The 24,260-nt window shown below is 48.0% G+C and overlaps 1 protein-coding gene across 1 annotated transcript in view; it reads left to right on the forward strand.

The window, feature by feature from the left end:
- The window catches only part of PDE9A (phosphodiesterase 9A), a 543,111-nt gene that overhangs the window by 205,473 nt on the left and 313,378 nt on the right, over positions 1-24,260 (forward strand). Inside the window, exons 4-6 of the mRNA XM_069635653.1 lie at positions 104-181; positions 9,892-9,935; positions 15,491-15,545. Coding sequence (XP_069491754.1) covers positions 104-181; positions 9,892-9,935; positions 15,491-15,545 — 177 coding nt within the window. The remainder of the gene's footprint in view (positions 1-103; positions 182-9,891; positions 9,936-15,490; positions 15,546-24,260) is intronic.

A 24,260-nucleotide genomic window follows, 5' to 3' on the forward strand; every position in this document is an offset into this window, starting at 1 on the left:
GATTGTACTGTCATTTTAAAGGTTTGAATAAACCAAATAAAAATAAAAAATAAAAATAAAAAAAAAGATTTAGTTACTCCTTTAATTTTGCTTTATTTTTCAGGAACACAACCCTGTCCCTCGTGACAGTCGACGACACACTGGTGTCCATCGATCCCACCATGCCAGACAATGCGGAGAGGTACAGGTCCAGCCTATTACCAGTGCTCCCATCCCGTGTGGGGGCCCAGGGACGGAGAGACGCGCTCAGAGCACAGGTTCTGCACGTGTGCATGTGTGCACGGCGGGGCACTCCTGCATGTGTAGTGTGGCAACGAAGGTGGATGGCACGGCCAAGCTTGTCTAACAAGCGGGGCCTGAAGTGAATGTAGTCGGGCTCACCACAGTGACATTAACATCTGTAAATGCCCACACAGCGCTGCAGGGTGGGCATCTACAGGATCTGGGTGGTCCTTGCCCCTCAGGCCCTACCCTGTCTATGCCTCTGCAAGGGTGGAGGGCACGGCCAAGCAGTGATTGCACTTCCACAAGTGACCCAGCAGCCAGGCTGCAGCAGTAACATTCATGCGCAAGTGAAATGGTGGGGGCCCTGATGGGGGTCTGGAGAGCAAACGCAGGCGCTTCTCCACGGCAGTCTCGGCGCCTGACACAGTGGAGGTCGTGTTGTCAGGAGTAGAGTGCGCCAGTGGTGGGAGGGAGCGAAAGCGAGAGATAGCACAAGGAAGGTGGGGTACAGAGGGGTGCAGAGAGGCAGAGGAAGGAGGCAGGTTAGCCAAGTATTGCATAAGGTGTTTTCTAAACTCAATCACTCGTTGTCTGTTCAGCATTCTAGGCCCGGCTCCCCTTTGAATTCTAGGTGATGCGTAGCACTGCTCTGCACATAGAGGTACTGGGATGTAAACATTGGTGTTTGTACAGCTAACCCATTTCTCCTCTCCCACACCACACCTTCCTAACTTTCGCAGAAGGCGCGGGCTCCTTCCACACACCCGGCACTCGCATGTAACGCAAACACTACCGCACAGCACCTCTGCCATAAGATGAAGCTAAATTAAACAACAATTCGAAATGTAGCTTCCCACATAATTCTCTCTCTCCCTAAACACTTCCCACCCCTGTTTAGTTCATCGTTTACCTCCGCTGCACCCTCCACACGCCATTCAGACATGAGTGACTAGCAGCGTCTGGCCCACTCTCACATAACTTTACTCTCTGAAATGCACACGCGCATAATAGCACCCCCCAATTCTCCCAAATTTGGACTCTGACCCCTCCGAGGGTGTTCAACCAACAAGCGAGTTGGGACCATAATTATGGTGAAACGCGCTACACAAATGACTGAATGAATGAATAAGTAGCAAGCCATAGATGGAACCTGGCAGGAGAAGTGCAGTGTTGAAGTGCAGTGTAGGAGTGCAGTGTAGAAGTGCAGTGTAGAAGTGCAGTGTTGAAGTGCAGTGTAGGAGTGCAGTGTAGAGGTGCGTGCAGTATAGAAGTGCAGTGTTGAAGTGCAGTGTAGGAGTCCAGTGTAGACGTGCAGTGTAGGCCATGGATGGGTTTGCAGTCAAGAATGAGCGGTTTACAGAGGGGGCGATTGCGCCCACACGGAGGCCGTGGGAAGAGGTGAGTGGGGTTCAAGAAGGCCTGAGAGAGCTGGAGCAGAGGGAAAGGGGGGACAAGTGAGAAAGCAGTGGCAACATGGGGTGCTGCTAATAATGGCCATGAGGGTAAACATGAGGGTAAGGATGAGGACAAGAACAAAGGACCGTCTTTTAGGGACCCCGACTCATAGAGGGGTTCGCCTGAGATAGTCCAGGAGATATGAAAGGAGACATTACAGGCAAGGACTGTCCCTTGCAAGCCAAGGGAGGGAGAGAGTCAGGAGGAGTGGTGGTGAGTGCAGCCAAAGACACCAGACAGATCTCAGAGAATGAGCGCAGGCGAGCGCGGTGGGGCGTGCTCAGGAAGTTAGGGTCATGGGGAGCACGGAGTGCAGTGATGGCTGCGGAATACGGGCCAACGGGTATTGCTAGGCCCACACCTCTCCAGGGATGTGGCGCTGTCCTGGAACAGCATGCGGTCTAATGCTTCACAATATTAATAGAGATGGAAAACAGACTGGGAGTTGGGAGTGTTGCTGGGGTCACTCAAGGTTTATTTTAAGCATGGTGAGATGATGGCGACCTTATAGACGGCTGGAAAGTTCCAGGAGGACAGGGAGAGGTTGAAGAGAGGGAAGAGGAAGGTGTGGGTGTCTGGGCTGAGAAGAAGTCAGGAGCTGCACAGGAGAGGTTGGCAGGTCAGAGGAAAGCTGCCTCTTCAGCCAGGGGAAGGGGTGACTGGTGCAAAGGAGGAGGGCGTGGCCGGCTGAATGTATTGTGCTGAATTGCTGTCAACAAGAAGAGAGTAAAGCAGGAAAGATTCAAGAACTGCGCCTTTTTAAGCATTGACTCAATAGAAGGCCCATTGAAGGGTTCCCCACCTCAGGTCTCCTCCATCTCTGCTTCTCAGGTCTATAAGTGCCCTCCTCATGGCCACACACAAAGGCTCTTCACAGCCTCTTGGGTTCCTCAGGCAACATGGTGTGGAACTTCCAGCCTCTTGCTTGTGTCACATAAAGGCACTTCGTAGACTTTCAGCCACCTCTCGGCTTACCTCACAGGCTTCAACCAGCCTCATCGCTTTTTATTTTATTTATTTTAAAATATTTTAATAGGAACAATGTTTATTTCAAACAAAAACAAAATAATGATTGTTAAAAAAAAATGACATTAAAATTAGAAAACAGAAATAAAAACTATAGGTGAGTAATTTAAAAACTGATGAGTTTTATTGATTCTCTTATATCCAGTTAGGGTGGGGAGCAAGTGAGCGGCAAGTGGACAGAGGGAGGCGGTGCATTCTAGGGGCAAGCGGCAGTCACAGAGAAAGCCCCTATGCTTAAATTGAGGAATAACCAGCTTGGAAGGTCAGCACTCCTAGTTGTTGAGGATCTCCCGGCAATGCTGAGTTTGGGTGCAGGGTGAGCAAGTTGACACAACACCAGGTGATGCACCAGATCTTGAAAAGTGATCAATGGTGACTTGAGAGCCAATGAAGTGAAATTAGAACAGGAGTGACGTGTTCTAACTATAGTGCAGCAGAATGTAAAGCAGCTTTCAGAGGGATCGATGCGGGAGAAGGACCGGCCAGGAGGATGGCATTCCCACCGTCCAAACAAGAAAGTACTAAATCCTGGATGGTGGTGCGAACGTCTGATGGAGAAATTAAAGGTTTCATCCCCCTAAGAAGGGGTTACTTTATCTAACAGGAGTGTATGATTGTGGCAAACATGGAGAATGTGGCTTAAATTTCAGAAGTCAGACAAGTGATCCTCAGAGACTTTAACCAGGCTCTTGGCTTTGTCAGGCAAGTGGTTCTCAGGGACTTCGAGCAGTCTTTTGGCTTTGTTGAGCAAGCAGTTCTCAGAGACTTCAACCATCCTTTTGGCTTTGTCAGGAAAGCGGTTCTGAAGACTTCAACTAGATTCATTACTTTGTCAGGCAAGTGGTTCTCAGAAATTTCAACCTGACTCTTGGATTTGTCGGACAAGCGATTCTCAGAGGCTTCGACCAGGCTCTTGGCTTTGTCAGGCAAGCAATTCTCAGAGACTTCAGTCAGATTCTTGGCTTTGTCGGGCAAGCGGTTCTCAGAGACTTTAACCAGGCTCTTGGCTTTGTCAGATATGGGGTTCTCAGAAACTTCGATCAGTCTTTTGGCTTTGTCGAGCAAGCGGTTCTCAGAGACTTTAACCAGGCTCTTGGCTTTGTCAGGTATGTGGTTCTCAGAAACTTCGATCAGTCTTTTGGCTTTGTCGGGCAAGCGATTTTCTGTGACTTTAACCAGGCTCTTGGCTTTTTTAGGCAAGTGGTTCTCAGAGACTTCAACCAGTCTTTTGGTTTTGTCGAGCAAGCAGGTCTCAGTGACTTTAACCAGCCTCTTGGCTTTGTCAGGCAAGTGGTTCTCAGATACTACAACCATCTGTTTGGCTTTGTCAGGAAAGTGGTTCTGAAGACTTCTACTAGATTCATTACTTTGTCAGGCAAGTGGTTCTCAGAGATTTCAACCTGACTCTTGGATTTGTCAGGCAAGTGATTCTCTGACACTTCGACCTGGCTCTTGGCTTTGTCAGGCAAGCAATTCTCAGAGACATCAACCAGATTCTTTACTTTGTCATGCAAGTGGTTCTCAGAGACTTCAACCACTCTTAGCTTTGTTGCACAAGCGATTCTCAGAGACTTCAACCAGATGCTTGGATTTGTTGGCCAAGCGGTATGCAGATACTTCGACAAGACTCTTGGCTTTGATGGGCAAGCAATTCTCAGATACTACAACCAGCCTATTGGCTTAGTCGGGACAGGTAGCTCTCAGGTACTCCAACCAGCCTCTTGGCTTTGCCTGGCAAGTCGTTCTCAGTTACTCCAACCAGCCTCGTGTCTATGTCGGGACAGCCGCTCTCAGGTACTCCAACCAGCCTCTTGGCTTTGTCAGGCAAGTGGTTCTCAGATTCTCAAACCAGCCTCTTGGCTTTGTCTTTCAAGCGTGACTTTGTGCTAGCACTTAAGGTATGGAAACAGGTGGCCTTTTCGGCTTTGTCTGAAGAGCCTGGCACTGCTCCTCCTTTGGTCAGGCTGTTTTAAGTCTCTCTTTCTTGACAAGTCCTGCTTTCCACAGCTGCCTTCTAGTGACTTTCCAACTCCCACTGTTAAGTGCCTCTTTTCATACTTCATTGTCTGGCACTCCATTTCTATGGTGATTCACTCCTTCCTTGCCAAGCCAAGGCAGTGTTGGACCATTTTAACTGGAGAGGGTGGTGGCCATTATAGAATGGCATGTTAATTACGGGGATCCATTTCAAGACCAGCAGAAGAAAGGATGTAAACCAGATAACACAGAGAAGAGAGATGAAACTGACATTGTTCTGGTTTGGCCTTCAATCTTTCTTGTCTGAGTCGGCTAAGAACTTCTCTCACATGCAAAATATGGTCTTGTGGAGTTTTTCAACAAAATAAGTATATCATTGAGACATATATACGATAACCAAAATGAAAAATATGTCTTAAAAGACCTTATCAACGAAACTCGTAAAAATAGCAGGAGCGTTGGTAAAACCAAAGGGCATGACTCTGTACTCATACAGTCCAAATGTGGTCCTAAAAGCAGTTTCCACTTATCCTCTGCCCTGACTCTGATAAAATGATAGGCCCTGCGGAGGACTAAGTTGGTGTATATAGTAGCCGCCCGGACGGCCTCTACAATGTCAGAAGTCAGGTGCAGGGGGTATTTGTCCTTCACAGTTACCTTTTTCAAGCCTCTGTAGTGAAGACAGGGCCTCAACTCACTTGTCTCCTTTTAAGGCACTACAAATAAGGGTGACCCTCCTGGAGCTTTGGACTGAACAATCAGATCATGTTTGAAATGTTCCTCAAGAGGGGGCTTCCTTTTTCATGCTCAGATAGTAAGTACATAAGTCCATAAGCTAACGCTGCATCCAGTTTCAATTCGATGGAACCGTCCTCAAGCATCTGAGGGGGCAGCTCAGGTGTTGAATTTTCAAGGAAAACATCATAAAAGTCAGCATATTCTTGTGGAATGGCTTGAAGTTGTACCACTACACGCTTATAATCAGAAGAAATAAAGGTACCTTTAATGGGAGTCTTAACTGACAGTCATGAACACAGTATTCAGACCGCTAAGCCAGGGTACCAGCCACCCAGTTGATGTAGGGATTATGCCTTTTTAGCCATGGCATGCCCAAGATCACAGGGTAATGGACAGTCTTGATTAGATCAAAGCATAGTGTTTCTTCGTATAGGCCGATTCTCAGAATCATATTGGACGTATTCCCTTTAATGAGCCTAGAGCTCAAAGATTGACCATCACCACCTTCAACAGTATGAAAAGATACTTTGAAGGACCTGGGTACTTGATGTTGGATGGCCGACTGAGAATCCATAAAAAGCCCAGCCACCTGCAATCCACCAGAGCAGGGACGTTTTCTCCTGTAAGGATAGATAGTGAGATCCTTAGCACCAGAAAAAACAGCTTCCTGATCTTTGTTCACTGCATGTAAAGAGGGAATAGGCTTCTTCTCCTGAACTGTTGTCCCATTTATAGATGGGAGAGAGTGTTTCCCTGATGCTGTCCAGGGACTAAGGGACAATCCTTGACTAAATGTCCCTTGTTTCCACAATACATACATAAACCCAAACTACATTGTCAGTTCCTTTCAGCGTCAGAAAGAGGTCCTCTGGCCATTCCTATTTGCGTTGTTTCTTCTGCCTCTATGTCGGGTTTTGATGATGATGGCGAGCAGGAATGTGACGAGCACACCGACTCTTTTTGCTTTTGCTTTTACGCGCTTGAGGGCGGTAGTCCACCTGAAGGATTATCGTGACCAAGTCAGCAAAAGTCGCTGGTTGTGCTACACGAGCCAGTTCATGCTTCAATGTATCAGAGAGACCCCTCCGAAAGAAGGTACATTTAGTTTCTTCTGGCCAGCCGGTTTCCTCTTCCAACTGTCGAAACGTAGAGACATAGGTCAAGGCATCTAGATTCTCCTGGTAGAAATCCAGGAGTGATTCCTGAGCCGTGTGTACAGAGGAGCAGGGTTTCACTGACGGGCCCATAGTTCAGTGCGCACCCTCTAGTACCTGTAAGACAAGATAGCTGCACCATGTGAGGGCTGGGGGTGCAGGATTCACTTACTCCAACACGACTCAATAATGAGGACTCGGTAATTTGGCAAAGGGAAGTCCGTTTAATGACAAGTACATCAAACAGAGAAACAAATGGAAATCAGCAGCCTTGCGATCACCTGTCTCGCTCCAACATCCTCGAACTTCAGTCGAACAGCAATTCTTATAGGCAAAAATCGTCATCACTGACATCTAATTCTAAAAAACTTGCATGCAATATAATTGGTTGGAAAAGGTAACTTAAGTATAGGTGCTATATCTGTATATGATAATAGGGCATGCGGATTGGATAACTCTTATCGGGTGGGCATCTACACCCATCCCACTACATCACATGTGATTGACGTCACTACAAGTACGACGTCTCATTGGTTCTACTATCTATAGGACTCCAGATAACTTGGTCCATTGTGATTGGACGGGTTATACCCCTAGACATAAATCCCAATTTTAATTAGAAGCCAGCAGAATGGAAAACCAGGTGCCTAGTGCCCCAAGATTCACCCTGCCTCCCTTCCATCAATCAGTATCTTAGGGCTTTGTGTCAATTAGTTGGCTGGGTATGGCCTTGAAACTGTAGCCTCTTATCGAGAAAAGTTATGGCATCCTCGGGTTCTGGATGACATCAGGCGGTGGTACCTCTTCGCGCCTGGCTGGTCACATGTTAGTTCACCATGAATCTGCTTCAATTTCCAGCTTTTAGTGTATTTAATTCCATTTTGGCCTCACCACCTGCATGAGCCCCCCTTATCTTGACCTTCATGGGGCAGTCTGGTATGCTCTGAAGTTTGCGTCTTGTTAGCTGATGCTCTCCTCCCTTCCTCTGGATGACCTCGATTTCCCAGGCATGAGCCGCTCTTTGTTGAGTTTCGATTCCGCTCCTTCTCCTGCCTCTGGCTGGGTTACGAAACTTGGCCTGTCAGGCCTCTGGCAGCCTGGGTACATTTCTGCTTTTACAAAATCGAGTCGCACTTGCATAATGTGTCTTATTAAGGTAGATATATGGTTGGCACTTGCCGCTCTAATCTTCTACTAAGCATTGCAAGCAGTTTCGTTTCTTTAGCCTCTTGCGTTCCAAGCCTATTTACACACGTTTGACTGGTCGGTTGCTTCCATCTTGTCTCGTAGCAATGTTTCCTTACGTTTTAACATTGTCTCTTCTCTGTGTCCATTACATTTATTTTCGTAATTACTCGCACTGGCGTGCTTGTCTTCGGTAGCCGCTTTTGTTCATTCACGAGTCTGTTCAGGCCCTTGTGTCATTTCCACTGGCCTTCCATTTGGGCTCTTTGGGTCTCTTCATGGACCGTCTGTAGGTGTTCTTCGTTTCGTATCAGCAGCTGGTACGGCTGTCTGATAGGGTACCGTGCTGCCCAGGGTTGCCTGGTTATGGGCGCTTCAACAGGTATGGAACTTAACGTCTGATGTTTACTGGGCAGAGTCCCAGTGCAGCTCTTTGTTGAGTCATTTGCTCCTCATACGTCACATACCTTGGCGAATACGCTCCTGGTACCTTGAACTGAGGGGATGGGGTGCAGGCCATGTCTGGGACCTCCTCTACACGTGTATGCAGTTTCAGGTCCATCCAACATGGTCTTAGCAGCGTTCAAAAAAGCTGGATAACTATCCAAAATGGAATTACTTGAGGTTGCCAACAGAGTTACCCAGGCTAAAGCATTGCCTAGCATATTAGTCACCATGTAAGCCACCTTGGCTCTATCAGAAAAAACTGGTGGGGTCTAAAAGTGAATTGTATCAAACAATGGTCGAGGATTTCTTTTAGTTTCTTTGGAGATCCATCAAATCTAATTCCTGAAGAAGAGGAATTGCTAGGTCTTGAGGAGTATTTTCCCTCAACTCCATGGCTTGTGGAAGGGTGGTATTTTATGTGGTCAGTTTTTGCCGCACACTCATAAGATTATCCATTTGGTGCATGTCCATTGAGTGTGGGCTTTGCAAACTGTCAGGACTAGAGTCCAGACCTGACTGCTCCGACTCCTGAATGGGATCACCTATAGATTCTGCACGGGTTTCCATCAGCTTTGAGTATAAAGTCTTAGCTGGTGATAGGGTCGAGTAGAGGAACAGCCTGGGAACCGGTTAGCAACAGTCACCTGGCGGTCCCTCCCCAGGTGGCAGTCCCAATGTAGGGGGAAAGCTCTTGGGGAGGAAAACCCCCAATGATGACTGACAGTTCAGATTGAGGATGCCAGCATTACACAAGAAGATGAATCCAAAAATACTCAATAAACCAGCAATACAAGGAAGCACACAGAGTCTCATGGAGAGGAACTGGGACAAAGAGGAGGCAGCTATTCTAGGCCCTTAAGCCCTAAAGTGCTTTGACAGCTTCAAGCACTAGAATTGAATCCAAGAATACGCAATAAACCAGCAATACAAGGAAGCACACAGAGTCTCATGGAGAGGAACTGGGACAAAGAGGAGGCAGCTATTCTAGGCCCTTAAGCCCTAAAGTGCTTTGAAAGCTTCAAGCACTAGAATTGAATCCAAGAATACGCAATAAACCAGCAATACAAGGAAGCACACAGAGTCTCATGGAGAGGAACTGGGACAAAGAAGAGGCAGCTATTCTAGGCCCTTAAGCCCTAAAGTGCTTTGAAAGGTTCACTCACTACAATTGCCATACTAACTATCATGTGTTCCACTACGAAGCAAGTGTACAGCTGTTCACCAGCAGGCCTTGTCTGGTCTGACCAAGCTAGGTTTCCACCAGGTCACTGTATCTCCAAATGCAGCTTTGCTGTCCAATATGGGCCGCCATGTATAAAATACATGCCAGGGTGGGAGGGACGAATTCCCTGGATTCGACACAATTGCTATATATGTTTAGATCTTGAAATAACCTCTGTCAATCTATTTGTAGCAGCCAACCCTCTGCTCCCCCTCAAGCACCAAATGATGCCCCTTTTTGTTCAAAGAAAAGGACTGTGCTGAGGAACGCTGAGCGTCTCTCTCCACAGCCCTGCTTTATTTATTTATTATTATCATTGTATTATTATTGTGCTATGGGGCATGAGAGATATGGGGTGAACCCATAATAGGGTGCACCTCTTACCCCACAGGGGCCTGTCTTTCTTCTTTGTGTGCTGTATGATGCCAGTCCCTTCAGTGATTTTCAACTTATATTTTGCAGTTCTCCATACAGAGTGGTCCCGGTGCCCAGCGAGCAGCTCTCAGGTAAGGGGACCCTTTTGCTAAACTTCAGGGAGCACTGAAATGGGAGGGAGCCTCCGGTGAGGAGGAGATTGAGGAGGGTGGGCAGGGAATGAGGGGAAAGGCCAGCAGGGGCACCAGTCCTCTCCTCATGGTAGTTGAGGGTAAAATGTCATCATCGCAGCCAATAGGGGAACACCAGTGCTAATTCCAATGGCATAGATGGCAACATGATCCATTCCAATCTGTGGGTACTTATCCAATTTTGTTTTTACTTTCTAGTCTGGCACTTGAAGTCGGAATTTTATCATGGGAAAAGCAGAACTACCAGTCCCAGAATGCAAATAAAAAACCAGGACTGACTAATGTGAGGGTTGGGAAATGCGAAACAGACACGTAGATAGAGTTTTCTCACAAGTAGCCATTTTATTAAACAATAAGGGTGAGACAAACGCCTAACCTTCCCTAGCCTGACAAGGGTTTCCCTACCTATTGATGTGGCAGGATTGTTATGCTATGCTATGCTATGCTATGCTATGCTATGCTATGGTATGCTACGCTATGGTATGCTATGCTATGGTATGCTACGCTATGGTATGCTATGCTATGGTATGCTACATTAGGCTCTCTCATACATTTAGGCCTCAGATCCTCCATATTGCATTTCCCTCTACCTCCCCCTGGCTCCCTCTGGCCCCCTCTGCACTCCACTCCTCTCACATGCCCAAATCCCCCCTGGTGCTGATTGCTCCAACACCCTGCAACAGGACAGAGGGACACGTCAGACTGTCTCTTCCGTTTGCTCTCTACAAGTATAGCATGAGCACCATATATGGTAGATAACAATAGGGTTTCTGAGAATACTGCTTATCCACATGCCAACACGATGTACCCAGCCCATGTCCCCGCAAGACCTTGTCACAAGGTCACACGTGAGAGGTTGACGGCTATTGACAAATGTCTGCAATTTCATGCCAAGTAGCTCCCACAATTGTGCAAATGCTACAATATATTAGTGATTGCATAGGATATGTTAAATAACCTGCGCTCTAAGGGCTGTCCCTTGAGAGCTCCGAGTGCCGACTGCCCGTCACATGTCCTGCTGTATATTCCTGCTTATCAGCTGACCACTCTCTATACTGTGTAGCTAATACAGGAAGCTTGGTTTACCATCAGTCTGTGCCTGATCTCCTTATTTTCTGCACGCCAAAGACAAGGCCAAAGTGACCCTTGGGGAGGGTTGCTTTAGCTACCACACTATCAAACCCAAAACTAAAGGAAAATTACTTTATGTCCAAAGATCTCTGTCCCTCACTCTCATGCATACAACACAATCATACAAGGCTTATCTGGCTGTTCAAACTTCGTAATATAACATTTAGATTCAAACAGAGAAAGGATAAACATACATTCTTGTGTCCAGGGGTGAATCCCCTTTCACAGGATCAATTCAGGATGTTTCCAACCAAAAGTGAAAAGCAAGAACGTTCTTTCGATAGACAAGTTCCACTTGATGTATAACACCATGTTCTGTCGATTCCATAGGTTCTTCACTTGGCAACATACTTTTCTTATTTTCAAATAGGATTTCTAACTTTTCAAGGCAATGGTTAAAGTATCCACAAACCACTGCTTGATAAACCAAAAATACTTCTTTTTCATACACGTCAGTTTGCAATATAATTATTCTCTTTTCTGAAGACCAATCACCTTTCATTATATCACATTTTTTCTTTATAAGCATCACAGTTTTATCAGGATGATTTCACCACAGTTCAATAAAGCACACCAACGGATGTACCACTTACTTTCCACCACAATCTTCTTTCGCATTACAGCACTTCAACGTCTCTTCTTCCTGGTCCACTCGCCTGCCAGGACTAACCACTAAGTGTCCCTTTCCTGGTATACCTGCCTGCCAGGTTAAAACTCTTACAACTACTATGAATACTTTGTGGTGAGGTTTGCTTCACACTTTCCACACTTCAATCCTCAATCAACAATTGTTTCATGGATACAGCTTTTGAATTCCAACAACCACAATGGGTTAATGATTTCTTCTACAAGGATGCTGTAAAAATTGACAATGTCTTTCGTACTGATTTATTTGCCACAGGCAATGCAGATTATATTTCTCTCCCCCAAGATAACTGTTATAAGGAGGGCTTCTATTCTGCCTTCTTTGGTTTCCTTTAATTGCCTTCCTTTGGCTGAGGCAATGCTGGTTACAATATTCTTGTACACTGTGTTTGAATATTGTCCCCTTTTGGCTTTGACAATGGTTATTGCAATACTCAATCTCTCTTAAGACAAGCGTTACACTAAAATTGCTTCAATTCAATAGTTCAGTATTGAAAAGGTTTTGTTTGGGCCAGTGGTCTGTTTTGGAGTTAGCTGACAGAGGCCAACTCACTGGTCTTTCTACATGTCTCTGCTGCACCCGCTGCTCCTGTTTCTTCTTCCCCTGAGTTCACACAGGCATCTGACAGCTTCGGAAATGGTCCCCTTGCTCGCACCTCCTGTAATTGGAGCTAGTTCTGCTCCGCTTGCACTCCTGTGAATGCCACACACCGGAGCAGCATGCGGGGCCAGGAAAGCTTCTCTCTCTCACAGGACAGCTACACTTAGGATCGCTTCCTGCTGCGCGTCCTCTGCATTCAGGTTTCCCGACCCCTGCTACTTCAGCGCGGCGTCCCACTTTCAACACAGTGGTGGCGCTGACGTCTCCTTCTCCCTCCTGCTTCTGCTGCTTCCACTGCTTCCTTCTCCTGGCCTGCCCCTAAAGGTGATTTACATTTTTTAAAGTCCTGCTCAGGTGTGGGTCATCAGAACCACTAGACTGCACACTAAAGTTCTGCATGTCTGAGCACCCCTTCCTCATCTCAGTAACCAGAGCATCATGGGACTTGAAGTCCCTAATGTTCTGATTCGTTTTAGTTTCGGGATTTTCAACTTCACAATATGCCATTAATGGGGTATGTTCATTAGGAAAATTATTTACAGTATTCTCCCATTCTTCCTGACCTGAACCTCCTCTCATGTGATCCTCCCACATAACACCGCCCCCAGGGTCAGGATCAGGTAGCAGCTGCCTTTCTCTTGCCACATGAGCAGGGGTCCAGGCCAGGGTTTCTGGGATGATCTCCTCTAATTCATCACACCAAGCACCTACTGATTGGAATGGATCATGTTGGCAAGCATGCAATGGTCAGTGCACAGTCCCTCACTGTCAGTGCAAACACACACAGTGGTACTGTGACTTCCTGTACACGCTGCCTCACTCTGACTGCCTGACAGTCCAGCACACATTTCCTATAGTGAGTGCCCACACGCACCAGGGCACGCTGTTATACCCTGACTACCTGCACTCCAGAACATACTGACTCACAATAGCAGCATGCACACATCAGCACACACTGCCTTATGTGATAGTCTGCAGAAACCAGTATATGCTTCCTCACTGTGAGTGCCTACACACACTAACGCACATTTCCTGTGCCTGCACACACCAGTACATACTGCTTCACTCCGACTGCATACACCCAATCCCACACTGCCTTATGTGATAGTCTGCAGACACAAGTGCATGCTTCCCCACAGTGACTGTCTTCATGCACCAGCATACACAGCCTCATTACGAGTGCCTACAGACACCCACTCCACAACACTGTGAATCACAGCGTAGATTAGTACACCATGCTTTAAGGTGACTCACTGGCCAGAGGAATACACCTGAATACACCTGCCTTACTGTGACTGACTGCACAGAGCATAACATCCTGTCTCACTGAGACTGACTGCAAAGATTACTACATGTACAATGGGACTGACTGGACAGAGCAGAACACCCTCCCAAACGGTGACTGACTGCTTCCAGAAGCACACCCTACCTCATTGTGACTGACTGCATAGAGCAACACACTCTGTTGCACTGTGACTGACTGCACTCAGCAGTGCACCCCCTCACTGTGACTGACTACTTCCAGCAGTACACCCTGCCTCACTGTGACTGACGGTACACCCTGCCTCACTGTGACTGACTGCCTAGAGCAGCACTCTGTCGCACTGTGACTGACTGCACTCAGCAGTGCACCCCTTCACTGTGACTGACTGCTTCCAGCAGTACACCCTCCAAAACGGTGAATGACTGCATCCTGCAGCACACCCTACCTCATTGTGACATACTGCATAGAGCAGCACACTCTGTCGCACTGTGACTGACTGCACTCAGCAGTGCACCCCCTCACTGTGACTGACTACTTCCAGCAGTACACCCTGCCTCACTGTGACTGACGGTACACCCTGCCTCACTGTGACTGACTGCCTAGAGCAGCACTCTGTCGCACTGTGACTGACTGCACTCAGCAGTGCACCCCCTCACTGTGACTGACTGTACACCCTGCCTCACTGTGACTGGCTGTATACCCTGCCTCACTGTGACTGACTGCATCCATTAGCACACCCTACCTCACTGTGACTGACTGTACACCCCGCCGCACTGTGACGGACTGCACATTTCAGTACACCCTGCCTCACTGTGAAGGACTGCCTAGAGCAGCACACTTTGTCGCACTGTGACTGACTGCACTCAGCAGTGCACCCCCTCACTGTGACTGACTGCTTCCAGCAGTACACCCTGCCTCACTGTGACTGACACCCTACCTCACTGTGATTGGCTGTACACCTTGCTCACTGTGACTGACTGCCTAATGCAGCACTCTGTTGCACTGTGACTGACTGCACTCAGCAGTGCACCCCCTCACTGTAACTGACTGTACACCCTGCCTCACTGTGACTGGCTGCATCCAGCAGTACATACTACCTCACTGTGACTGACTGTAGACCCTGCCTCACTGTGACTGACTGCATCCAGTAGCACACCCTACCTAACTTTGACTGACTGCCTAGAGCAGCACACTCTGTCGCACTCTGACTGACTGCACTCAGCAAAGCACCCCCTCACTGTGACTGACTGCTTCCAGCAGTACACCCTGCCTCACTGTGACTAACACCGTACCTCGCTGTGAATGACTGCCTAGAGCAGCACTCTTTCGCACTGTGACTTACTGTACTCAGCAGTGCACCCCCTCACTGTGACTGACTGTACAACCTGCCACACTGTGTCTGACTGCATCCAGCAGCACACCCTACCTCACTGTGACTGACTGTACACCCTGCCTCACTGTGACTGGCTGCATCCAGTAGCACACCCTACCTCACTGTGACTGGCAGTACACCCTGCCTCACTGAGACTGACTGCATCCAGTAGCACACACTACCTCACTGTGACTGACTGTACACCCTGCCTCACTGTGACTGGCTGCATCCAGCAGCACACTCTACCTCACCGTGACTGACAGTACACCCTGCCTCACTGAGACTGACTGCATCCAGTAGCACACACTACCTCACTGTGACTGACTGTACACCCTGCCTCACTGTGACTGGCTGCATCCAGCAGCACACTCTACCTCACTGTGACTGACAGTACACCCTGCCTCACTGAGACTAATTGCCTAGAGCAGCACACTCTGTCTCACTGTGACTGTCCATTCACACCCTCTCTCTTTCTTTTTTAGCTAAGGAGGAGCTCTTCCAGAACGTCTTGAGTCAAGTTGCTGAGCAGTTCTCCAGGTAACATGAAGGAGGGGGGATCTCTTCCAGGACTGTGCTGTTAGATGGGGGGATAGAGGGGGCAGGCGGCGGGGGTTAAAGAAGCAAGAATCATTGGAGAGTGGCTTGGAAGATCCAATGTGGACTCCGAGATGGACCAAAGCAGCGGTGGTCTGGGATTCTGGGGGCTTCCCTAGAGACGTTTTTATGGGAGAGCAAAAGGGGAAGTTGCCCAGGGCCCCCATCTTGGAGGGGGGCCCCACAAGGCTGCCTGATCTGAAAAAGTAAGATTCCATTGTTCACCAGTCTTAAATAGCACACGTCAGGATATTTTATGGGGTGCTGCTGAGGCTCTAAACGTATTGCCTTTCTGTTTTGACAAGAACATTCTGCCTTGATCAATTCATCATGTATTGCTTTCTGTGTTCACTGTGGTACACATAGTTTGTGTGTTCCTGCCGGCACAACTCTGTAGCATTCTTTCCTTTCTGTGGAAATTATGTTGATCATGTGCAATAGGCAACGGTGAAATGCATATTGACAAATTGAGTGCCACAATGGTTCAGAAGTTAGCTCAGTGTGTGAAGCACCAATTGCAAAGATATGTGTTCATATGCAAAATTAGAATGTCACATTCCAGCTCGGCTGGCTGAGCCTTTCCTGTGTCTGAAGATATAAAACTGCCCGCATATGTACTTGGTTTTGCAGAACAACATCTGCTGGCATCAGAAATGTACCTGCACCAGATATGCTATACAAATTAACATATCATCCATATGGTGAAGGACTAGAAATTGATTTGTGCATATGGGGTATTGTAAATCCTAACTGTTAGTTCAAGAGGTGACTAAGTATCCAAATTCAAGACTATGGAACCAAAGTGTTCATGCTTGTATCCTGGATTTGCCAGCAGATGATACAGTGATCCTGGTCAAATCATCTAATATATCTTACATTACTGTGCTGTCTTCTGTGAGGTGTGCCTTCTTGCATGCTCCTGGTATGGTTTAGCCCATTACTTGATCTTTCTTCTTATGTAGGCCATGTGGGTGGAAGGGTTGGTAGACAGAAGAGAGCGGACCAGATGTTGCAGGCCTCAGGCAAGCATATTTTAAGGTCTGCTTGCTTGACACAAAATACGGTTAGCTTTTTGGTAAAAGTCAAGGGTTTTCTGCACGTTTATAAATAAAAATGTCACAAGCCATAGTTTTAGAAGTAGTTAAAGCTTTACAATACAAAAGACAAACCCAGATTATATTGTTAAATCACTTCGATTGGTATGCTGGTACTTATATACTTCCCTTGATGATGGAGAGAATGAAGCTAGAACCATTCCCATTTTTCACGTTTGGTAATGTAATTTGTGTACTTTCCAAGTCCGTTTTTATAAAATTAGATTGTTTTAGTTCATGGTAAGAACTGGAAAAGAAAATGTTCAAATGCAAACATTTCAGAGTTGGCACAAATCCCAGCTTCACCCCTTCATCCCTTAACCAATGTGTGATCCTGGGTATCTCATTTAATCTTATATTGCCAGTCCCTAAAACTTTCAAAATTGTCAGCCCTTCCGAGTGATTTCGTTCTCATGGTATGATTTTTATAAAAGCCTTTTTCATGGTTTCACTGTGTTAATAGTGAGCATATTTATATCACACACTACAGGCATTTGTTCCTTTGATATCTAATGGCAACACTATTTTAAAACCATATCCCACTTCTAACCTCAGTCTGTCTGGATAAAGACACCTTCCTGGTAGCTTCTAATCTGCCTCCACTATCCATGGTACGGTATGTATTTGTATTTTGTATTTGTTTTATTTGTAACGCGCACCATCAGGCCCGGAGGCATCAGGGCGCGACTTGTGCAAAGTTACATACAGAGCATATAAATAACCAAACTTGCAGGCACGGGCAAATGTACATACATGATAATCAACAAATAGGACACACTACATAATTACATAGCAAATTAATTTACATAAGACATATAGACAACAGTGTACAGCAGGCAAGGTAGGTAGGTGGTTACTAGTAGCGTGTCTCAATACTGATGGAAGAGCCATGATTTCGTTTTGGACTTGAATGCGTTAAAAGATTCTTCAGATCTGATGGAGATCGGGAGGGATTCCAAAGCTTGGAGGCAAGGACAGGGAAGCTTGTGCCCCCGGCTTTTTGAAGTTTGAATCTAGGGATCGTTAGACAGTGTGTCTGGGCGGTTCTTTGAGGTCGGGTGGACGCATGGCGGGATAGCCGACTGCAAAGGTACGGGGGGCCTGGTTGGCCAGGCATTTGTGCGTGAGGGCAAGTGATTTCAATGAGATTCTTTGCTTGACGGGTAGCCACTGTAGATTGGTTCTGGATTCAGAAATGTGGTGGTTTTGAGGGATATTTAAGGCAGCTCTTATAGCGTTGTTCTGGGTGATTTGTAATGTATTCAGGTTCTCTTGGCTGGTTCCCAATTAGAGGGCGCTACCGTAGTCAATTCTGGAAATAATGAGGGTTCTGGCTAGTGTGACACTATTAGGAGTAGTCAGGAATGGCCTGCAGGCTGTGATAAGTTTGCAGGTGTATGCAGAGGCTGATCTGACTGCATTTGTTTGTCGAGATAAGGATAGAGTGGCGTCAAGGTAAAAGCCTAAGTTTTTTGTGTCTTTTGAGACTTGGATGGCATTGCCATCAATGATGAATGACTGGTAGGACGGCTCGAGTTTGCTAAGGCATTGTGTAGTGCCCAGGATGAGGAGCTCCGTCTTGTCGTCATTGAGGCATAGCTGGTGTTGGGTCATCGAGGCTTGGATGACCAAGTAGATGTCATTCAGGGCCTTGGTGTCAACTAAGTAGTTTCCAGTGATGGGAAGGAGTATCTGGGTGTCGTCAGCATAGTTTGTATAGGAGACACCCAGATAATCAAGTACATCAAAGAGAGGTTTAGTAAAGACATTGTAGAGTGTAGGTGACACGCAAGAGCCCTGAGGGACGCCACAGTGAATCGGGGAAGGATCTGCAGCTGCGGATTGAGAAAAGACCCTCATAGATCTATTACTCAGAAAGGATTTAATCCACGCCGTGGCTGACGGAGAGAAGTGGGCACCAGAGTGGAGGTGCCTGCATAGGATTTGGTAATTGACCAGATCGAATGCCGCAAAGAGGTCGAGGAGAAGTAACAAGGCTAGTTTGCCTTTGTCCTTGAGTACTTCTATTTGTGTTTTAAGATCTATTAGAGCCGTCTCAGTCCCATGTCTGGGCCGGAATCTCGATTGTCTGAGACCAAGAAGATTATTGGATTCCACGTAATCTTGGATCTGCAGGTAAGCTGCACCGTCCAAGATTTTGAGCAGGAACGGGACGGTGGTTATGGGTCTGAAGTTAGTGGGTATGCCTGGGTCTAAGGTCGTTTTTTTTTTTTTTTTCAATAACTTTATTTAAAGATTCTAACAAAAAATAAAGAAAAACAATCTCCAGTACATCACATCGTGTTCAGATTGCAAAATCTAAAAGAATCTTAGAAATAAACAGAATAATACTGAATACATGGACATCGATAATATTTGTAAAAAACAAATACAATTTGAACAAAAATTCCTGACACTCAACCATTAAGACAAAACAACAAGAAACCAAAACACACAACAAACACACAACGAAACAGCCCCCCAACTCCAGAAGTATCAAAGTATCCCCAACCCAAGGAAGGGATTATCCCCCCAGGTTTGGACCAGGTAAGGTCGTTTTTTTAAGCAATGGGATGTGTAGCTTTCTCCTTCCTTTCAATTGGTCTCCTCTATCCATGCATTAGCACTTTTGCATTCTGTGAGGCGGCCAATGTGAGTGCTGTCTATTATGGGTTACATATACATTTTTCATGTGGTCCTGCATTAATACTACAGGCTGCACACCTTCCTGGATGTTATTGATAACAATTATCCTGTATGCACTAAAGCATGAACCTATTCGTAGACTGCTAATGTTGGTCTTCAAATACTACTTGTTTATCATTCTGATTAGAGCAAGAATGAAGAAGGTAAGGGGACTTAAAGGGAGTAAACTTGCTTATTATGCTACGAGCCATCATATCAACCTATATGTTTTGAGCGCGACGGGCGGGGGTGCGACCAGTATTCTTGATCCCTTAATTTGTTTGGTTTGGTGGAGGGGGGGGCCCTAAGATGTCCGCGCCCAGGGCCCCAAAAGTGCTTAAGATGGCCCTGGGCTTCCCACGATCCCACCCTCATGGATTGTGAGAATCGGGTGGGGGGGGCACCAGCACCCGAAGAATGACCTCCCCTCCCCTTAATAACTATTCGAAGACTGACTTGCCAAACTCACTGCAGGAAACTCTGGGAATGAGAGCAGTATATATGTCTGTGTAAGGTGCCCCCTTCCACCTGATGGCACCAGCGGACCCTCCGGGCTGCTGGGGTCCGCAAGAAGCTTGAGGGCATCGGGGTGGTGATTTTGACACCCATGGGTTCCGCTTGGCTACACCAGGGGAGCTTAGTAGCACAAGGCCTCCGGGTTAGCACCGCAGTTTGGGGCCATATGGTCTAGAAGAGACACATCCATGTCTCCTAAAGGCTACTGACAGGACCCCATAGCTATATACACACCAACAGCTATGGCCCTCTTACATACATGGTCTGGTACTTCTTTAAACCGCTTACAACTATTCTGCTGCAACACAATGCATCTTCATTCCTCTACAATGCGGCATGTATAATAACATACAAAACAGCACATGTCAAAACATTAAAAAGACTCCTTATTCTTTTAAACCTAATGGCAAAGTGCATACACGTGAAGCAAAGTGCACGTAACTTGACATTACCATTAAAATCCAGTCATCATCATGAACTATTTCTCCTAGTTAGTCTGAGTTTATTCCGTCCTCTTTCTCCTGTACATAGTTGGCATCCTCCTAGTCAAGCTTTCAGTCTGCGTCGCCCTGCATGTACATGTTTCTGTCTGCTATGTGCTAGCACTGCTCAGACATTCTTCAGGGGTCGCCTGTGTCCTCCAGCTTCTAGCTTTACCTGGTCGGTGGTGGCACCTGGCAGATGCGCGATGCTTGGCCCTGGAGCGCGTCCGCCTCCGTCCATGGTCCGAGGTGGCACCTGGCAGATGCGCGATGCTTGGCCCTGGAGCGCGTCCGCGTCCGTCCATGGTCCAGTGCCGTGTCTATAGGTGGAGGTAGTGCAGTACATGTCCATCACAGCTCCCTGACAGGCAGCATGTCACATCATCATGAGTGTTTATGATGGCTGAGCTGATCTGCGCGTGTGTGTGTGTTGAGAAGGTGTGTCTATTACAGCAGTATCCATGTGTATTGTACAGAGGGTCCAGGGTCGGGGGGAGACGCTGTGGTACCGTCCGCACCGCATACCCACCTACCCCCCGCTTTGTCATGTGTGTTTGTAAATGTGTGCATAGTCAGTCTCTCTGCCTCGTTTTATCCGTGCACCATTGCTGTGCACCAAGGCCAGCCTGTGGCCTTGACACCGCTGGACAAAACTCTGACCCACTGGAACTTTTCAGAGGAATAAGAACATAGGCCACTGACCATCTACCCCTCGCACTCCTCCCACGAAGTTAGGTCACTCTCCTAAAATGACATGACATCCCCGACAAACCCATCTCAGGGAGTTATTCCCACCCGCAGCGCTGCCATTTTAGAAGGTAAACCATTTGGTGAATTCTACACCCAGACCCAGAAGAAGCCACGTCTTGACTCTGCAGTCGACCACAAATGCACAACCTGCGGCCCTTCTGCATAGAGGACGAGGCGGATTCGGGGTTTAGGCTGTCCTGCGGCCATTCTGCATAGTGGACGAGGCAGATTCGGGGTTTAGGGTATCCTGTGGCCATTCTGCATAGTGGACGAGGCAGATTCGGGGTTTAGGCTGTGCTGCGGCCATTCTGCATAGTGGACGAGGCTGATGTGGGGTTTAGGCTGTCCTGCGGACATTCTGCATAGTGGACGAGGCTGATGTGGGGTTTAGGCTGTCCTGCGGACATTCTGCATAGTGGACGAGGCTGATGTGGGGTTTAGGCTGTCCTGCGGACATTCTGCATAGTGGATGAGGCGGATTCGGGGTTTAGGCTGTCCTGCGGACATTCTGCATAGTGGACGAGGCTGATGTGGGGTTTAGGCTGTCCTGCGGCCATTCTGCATAGTGGACGAGGCTGATGTGGGGTTTAGGCTGTCCTGCGGACATTCTGCATAGTGGACGAGGCTGATGTGGGGTTTAGGCTGTCCTGCGGACATTCTGCATAGTGGATGAGGCGGATTCGGGGTTTAGGCTGTCCTGCGGCCATTCTGCTTAGTGGACGAGGCGGATGTGGGGTTTAGGCCATCCTGCGGACATTCTGCATAGTGGATGAGGCGGATTCGGGGTTTAGGCTGTCCTGCGGCCATTCTGCTTAGTGGACGAGGCGGATGTGGGGTTTAGGCCATCCTGTGGCCATTCTGCATAGTGGACGAGGCGGATTCGGGGTTTAGGCTGTCCTGCCGCCATTCTGCATAGTGGACGAGGCTGATGTGGGGTTTAGGCCATCCTGCGACCATTCTGCCTAGTGGACGAGGCGGATTCAGGGTTTAGGCTGTCCTGCAGTCACTCTGCATAGTGGACGAGGCAGATTCGGGGTTTAGGCTGTCCTAAAGCCATTCTGCATAGTGGACGAGGCAGATTCGAGGTTTAGACTGTCCTGCGGTCATTCTGCATAGTGGACGAGGAAGATTCGGGGTTTAGGCTGTCCTTTGGTTATTCTACACAGTGAACGAGGCGAATGTGGAGTTTAGGCTGTCATGCGGTCATTCTGCATAGTGGATGAGGCAGATTCGGGGTTTCGGCTGTCCTGCGGCCATTCTGCATAGTGGACGAGGCGGATTCGGGGTTTAGGCTGTCCAGTGGTTATTCTACACAGTAAACGAGGCGGATGTGGGGTTTAGGCTGTCCCGTGGTCATTCTGCATTGTGGATGAGGCGGATTCAGGGTTTAGGCTGTCCTGCGGTCATTCTGCACAGTAGATGAGGCGGATTTGGGGTTTAGGCTGTCCTGCGGTCATTCTGCACAGTGGATGAGGCTGATTTGGGGTTTAGGCTGTCCTGCAGTCATTCTGCATAGTGAATGAGGCAGATACAGGGTTTAGGCTGTCCTGCGTGCATTCTGCATTGTGAACGACGCAGATTTGGGGTTTAGGCTGTCCTGCAATCATTCTGCATAGTGGATGAGGCGGATTTGGGGTTTAGGCTGTCCTGCGGTCATTCTGCTCAGTGGATGGGGCAGATTTGGGGTTTAGGCTGTCCTGCGGTCATTCTGCATAGTGGACGAGGCGGATTCAGGGTTTAGTCTGTCCTGCGGTCATTCTGCATAGTGGACAAGGTGGATTCCAGGTTTAGGCTGTCCTGCGGTCGTTCTGCTTAGTGGACGAGGCGGATTCGGGGTTGAGGGTGTCCTGCGGTCATTCTGCATAGTGAATGAGGCGGATTCGGGGTTGAGGCAGTCCTGCGGTCATTCTGCACAGTGGATGAGGCGGATTTGTGGTTTAGGCTGTACTGCGGTCATTCTGCATAGTGGACGAGGCAGATTCGGGGTTGAGGCTGTCCTCGGTTATTCTGCATAGGGGACAAGGCGGATTCAGTGTTTAAGCCATCCTGCGTTTTTTCTGCATTGTGGATGAGGCGGATTTGGGGTTTAGGGTGTCCTGCGGTCATTCTGCATAGGGGACGAGGTGGATTTGGGGTTTAGGCTGTCCTGCGGTCGTTCTGCACAGTGAATGAGGTGGATTTTGGGTATAGGCTGTCCTGTGGTCATTCTGCACAGTGAACAAGGTGGATATGGGGTTTAGTCTGTCCTGCGGTCATTCTGCATAGTGGACGCGGTGGATTTGGGGTTAGGCTGTCCTGTAGTCATTCTGCATAGTGGATGAGGCGGATACAGGGTTTAGGCTGTCCTGCGGTCCTTCTGCATAGTGGATTAGGCAGATTTGCTGTTTAGGCTGTCCAGCGGTCATTCTGCATAGTGAATGAGGTGGATTTGGGGATGAGGCTGTCCTGCGGTCATTCTGCACAGTGAATGAGGCGGATTTGGTGTTTAGACTGTCCTGCAGTCATGCTGCATAGTGGATGAGGCGGATACAGGGTTTAGGCTGTCCTGTGGCCATTCTGCATAGTGGACGAGGCAGATTCGGGGTTTAGGCTGTCCTGTGGTTATTCTACACAGTGAACGAGGCAGATGTGGGGTTTAGGCTGTCCTGCAGTCATTCTGCATAGTGGCCGAGGCGGATCCGGGGTTTCAGCTGTCCTGCGGCCATTCTGCATAGTGGCCGAGGTGGATTCGGGGTTTAGGCTGTCCTGTGGTTATTCTACACAGTGAACGAGGCGGATGTGGGGTTTAGGCTGTCCCGCGGTCATTCTGCATTGTGGATGAGGCGGATTCAGGGTTTAAGCTGTCCTGCGGTCATTCTGCACAGCAGATGAGGCGGATTTGAGGTTTAGGCTGCCCTGCGGTCATTCTGCACAGTGGATGAGGCTGATTTGGGGTTTAGGCTGTCCTGCAGTCATTCTGCATAGTGGATGAGGCGGATTTGAGGTTTAGGCTGTCCTGCGGTCATTCCGCATAGTGAATGAGGCGGATACAGGGTTTAGGCTGTCCGGCGTGCATTCTGCATAGTGAACGACGCGGATTTGGAGTTTAGGCTGTCCTGAAGTCATTCTGCATGGTGGATGAGGCGGATTTG

This window comes from Ambystoma mexicanum, chromosome 7p (assembly GCF_040938575.1).
Source record: "Ambystoma mexicanum isolate Mex_15411 chromosome 7p, UKY_AmexF1_1, whole genome shotgun sequence".
Classification (NCBI taxonomy): domain Eukaryota; kingdom Metazoa; phylum Chordata; class Amphibia; order Caudata; family Ambystomatidae; genus Ambystoma; species Ambystoma mexicanum.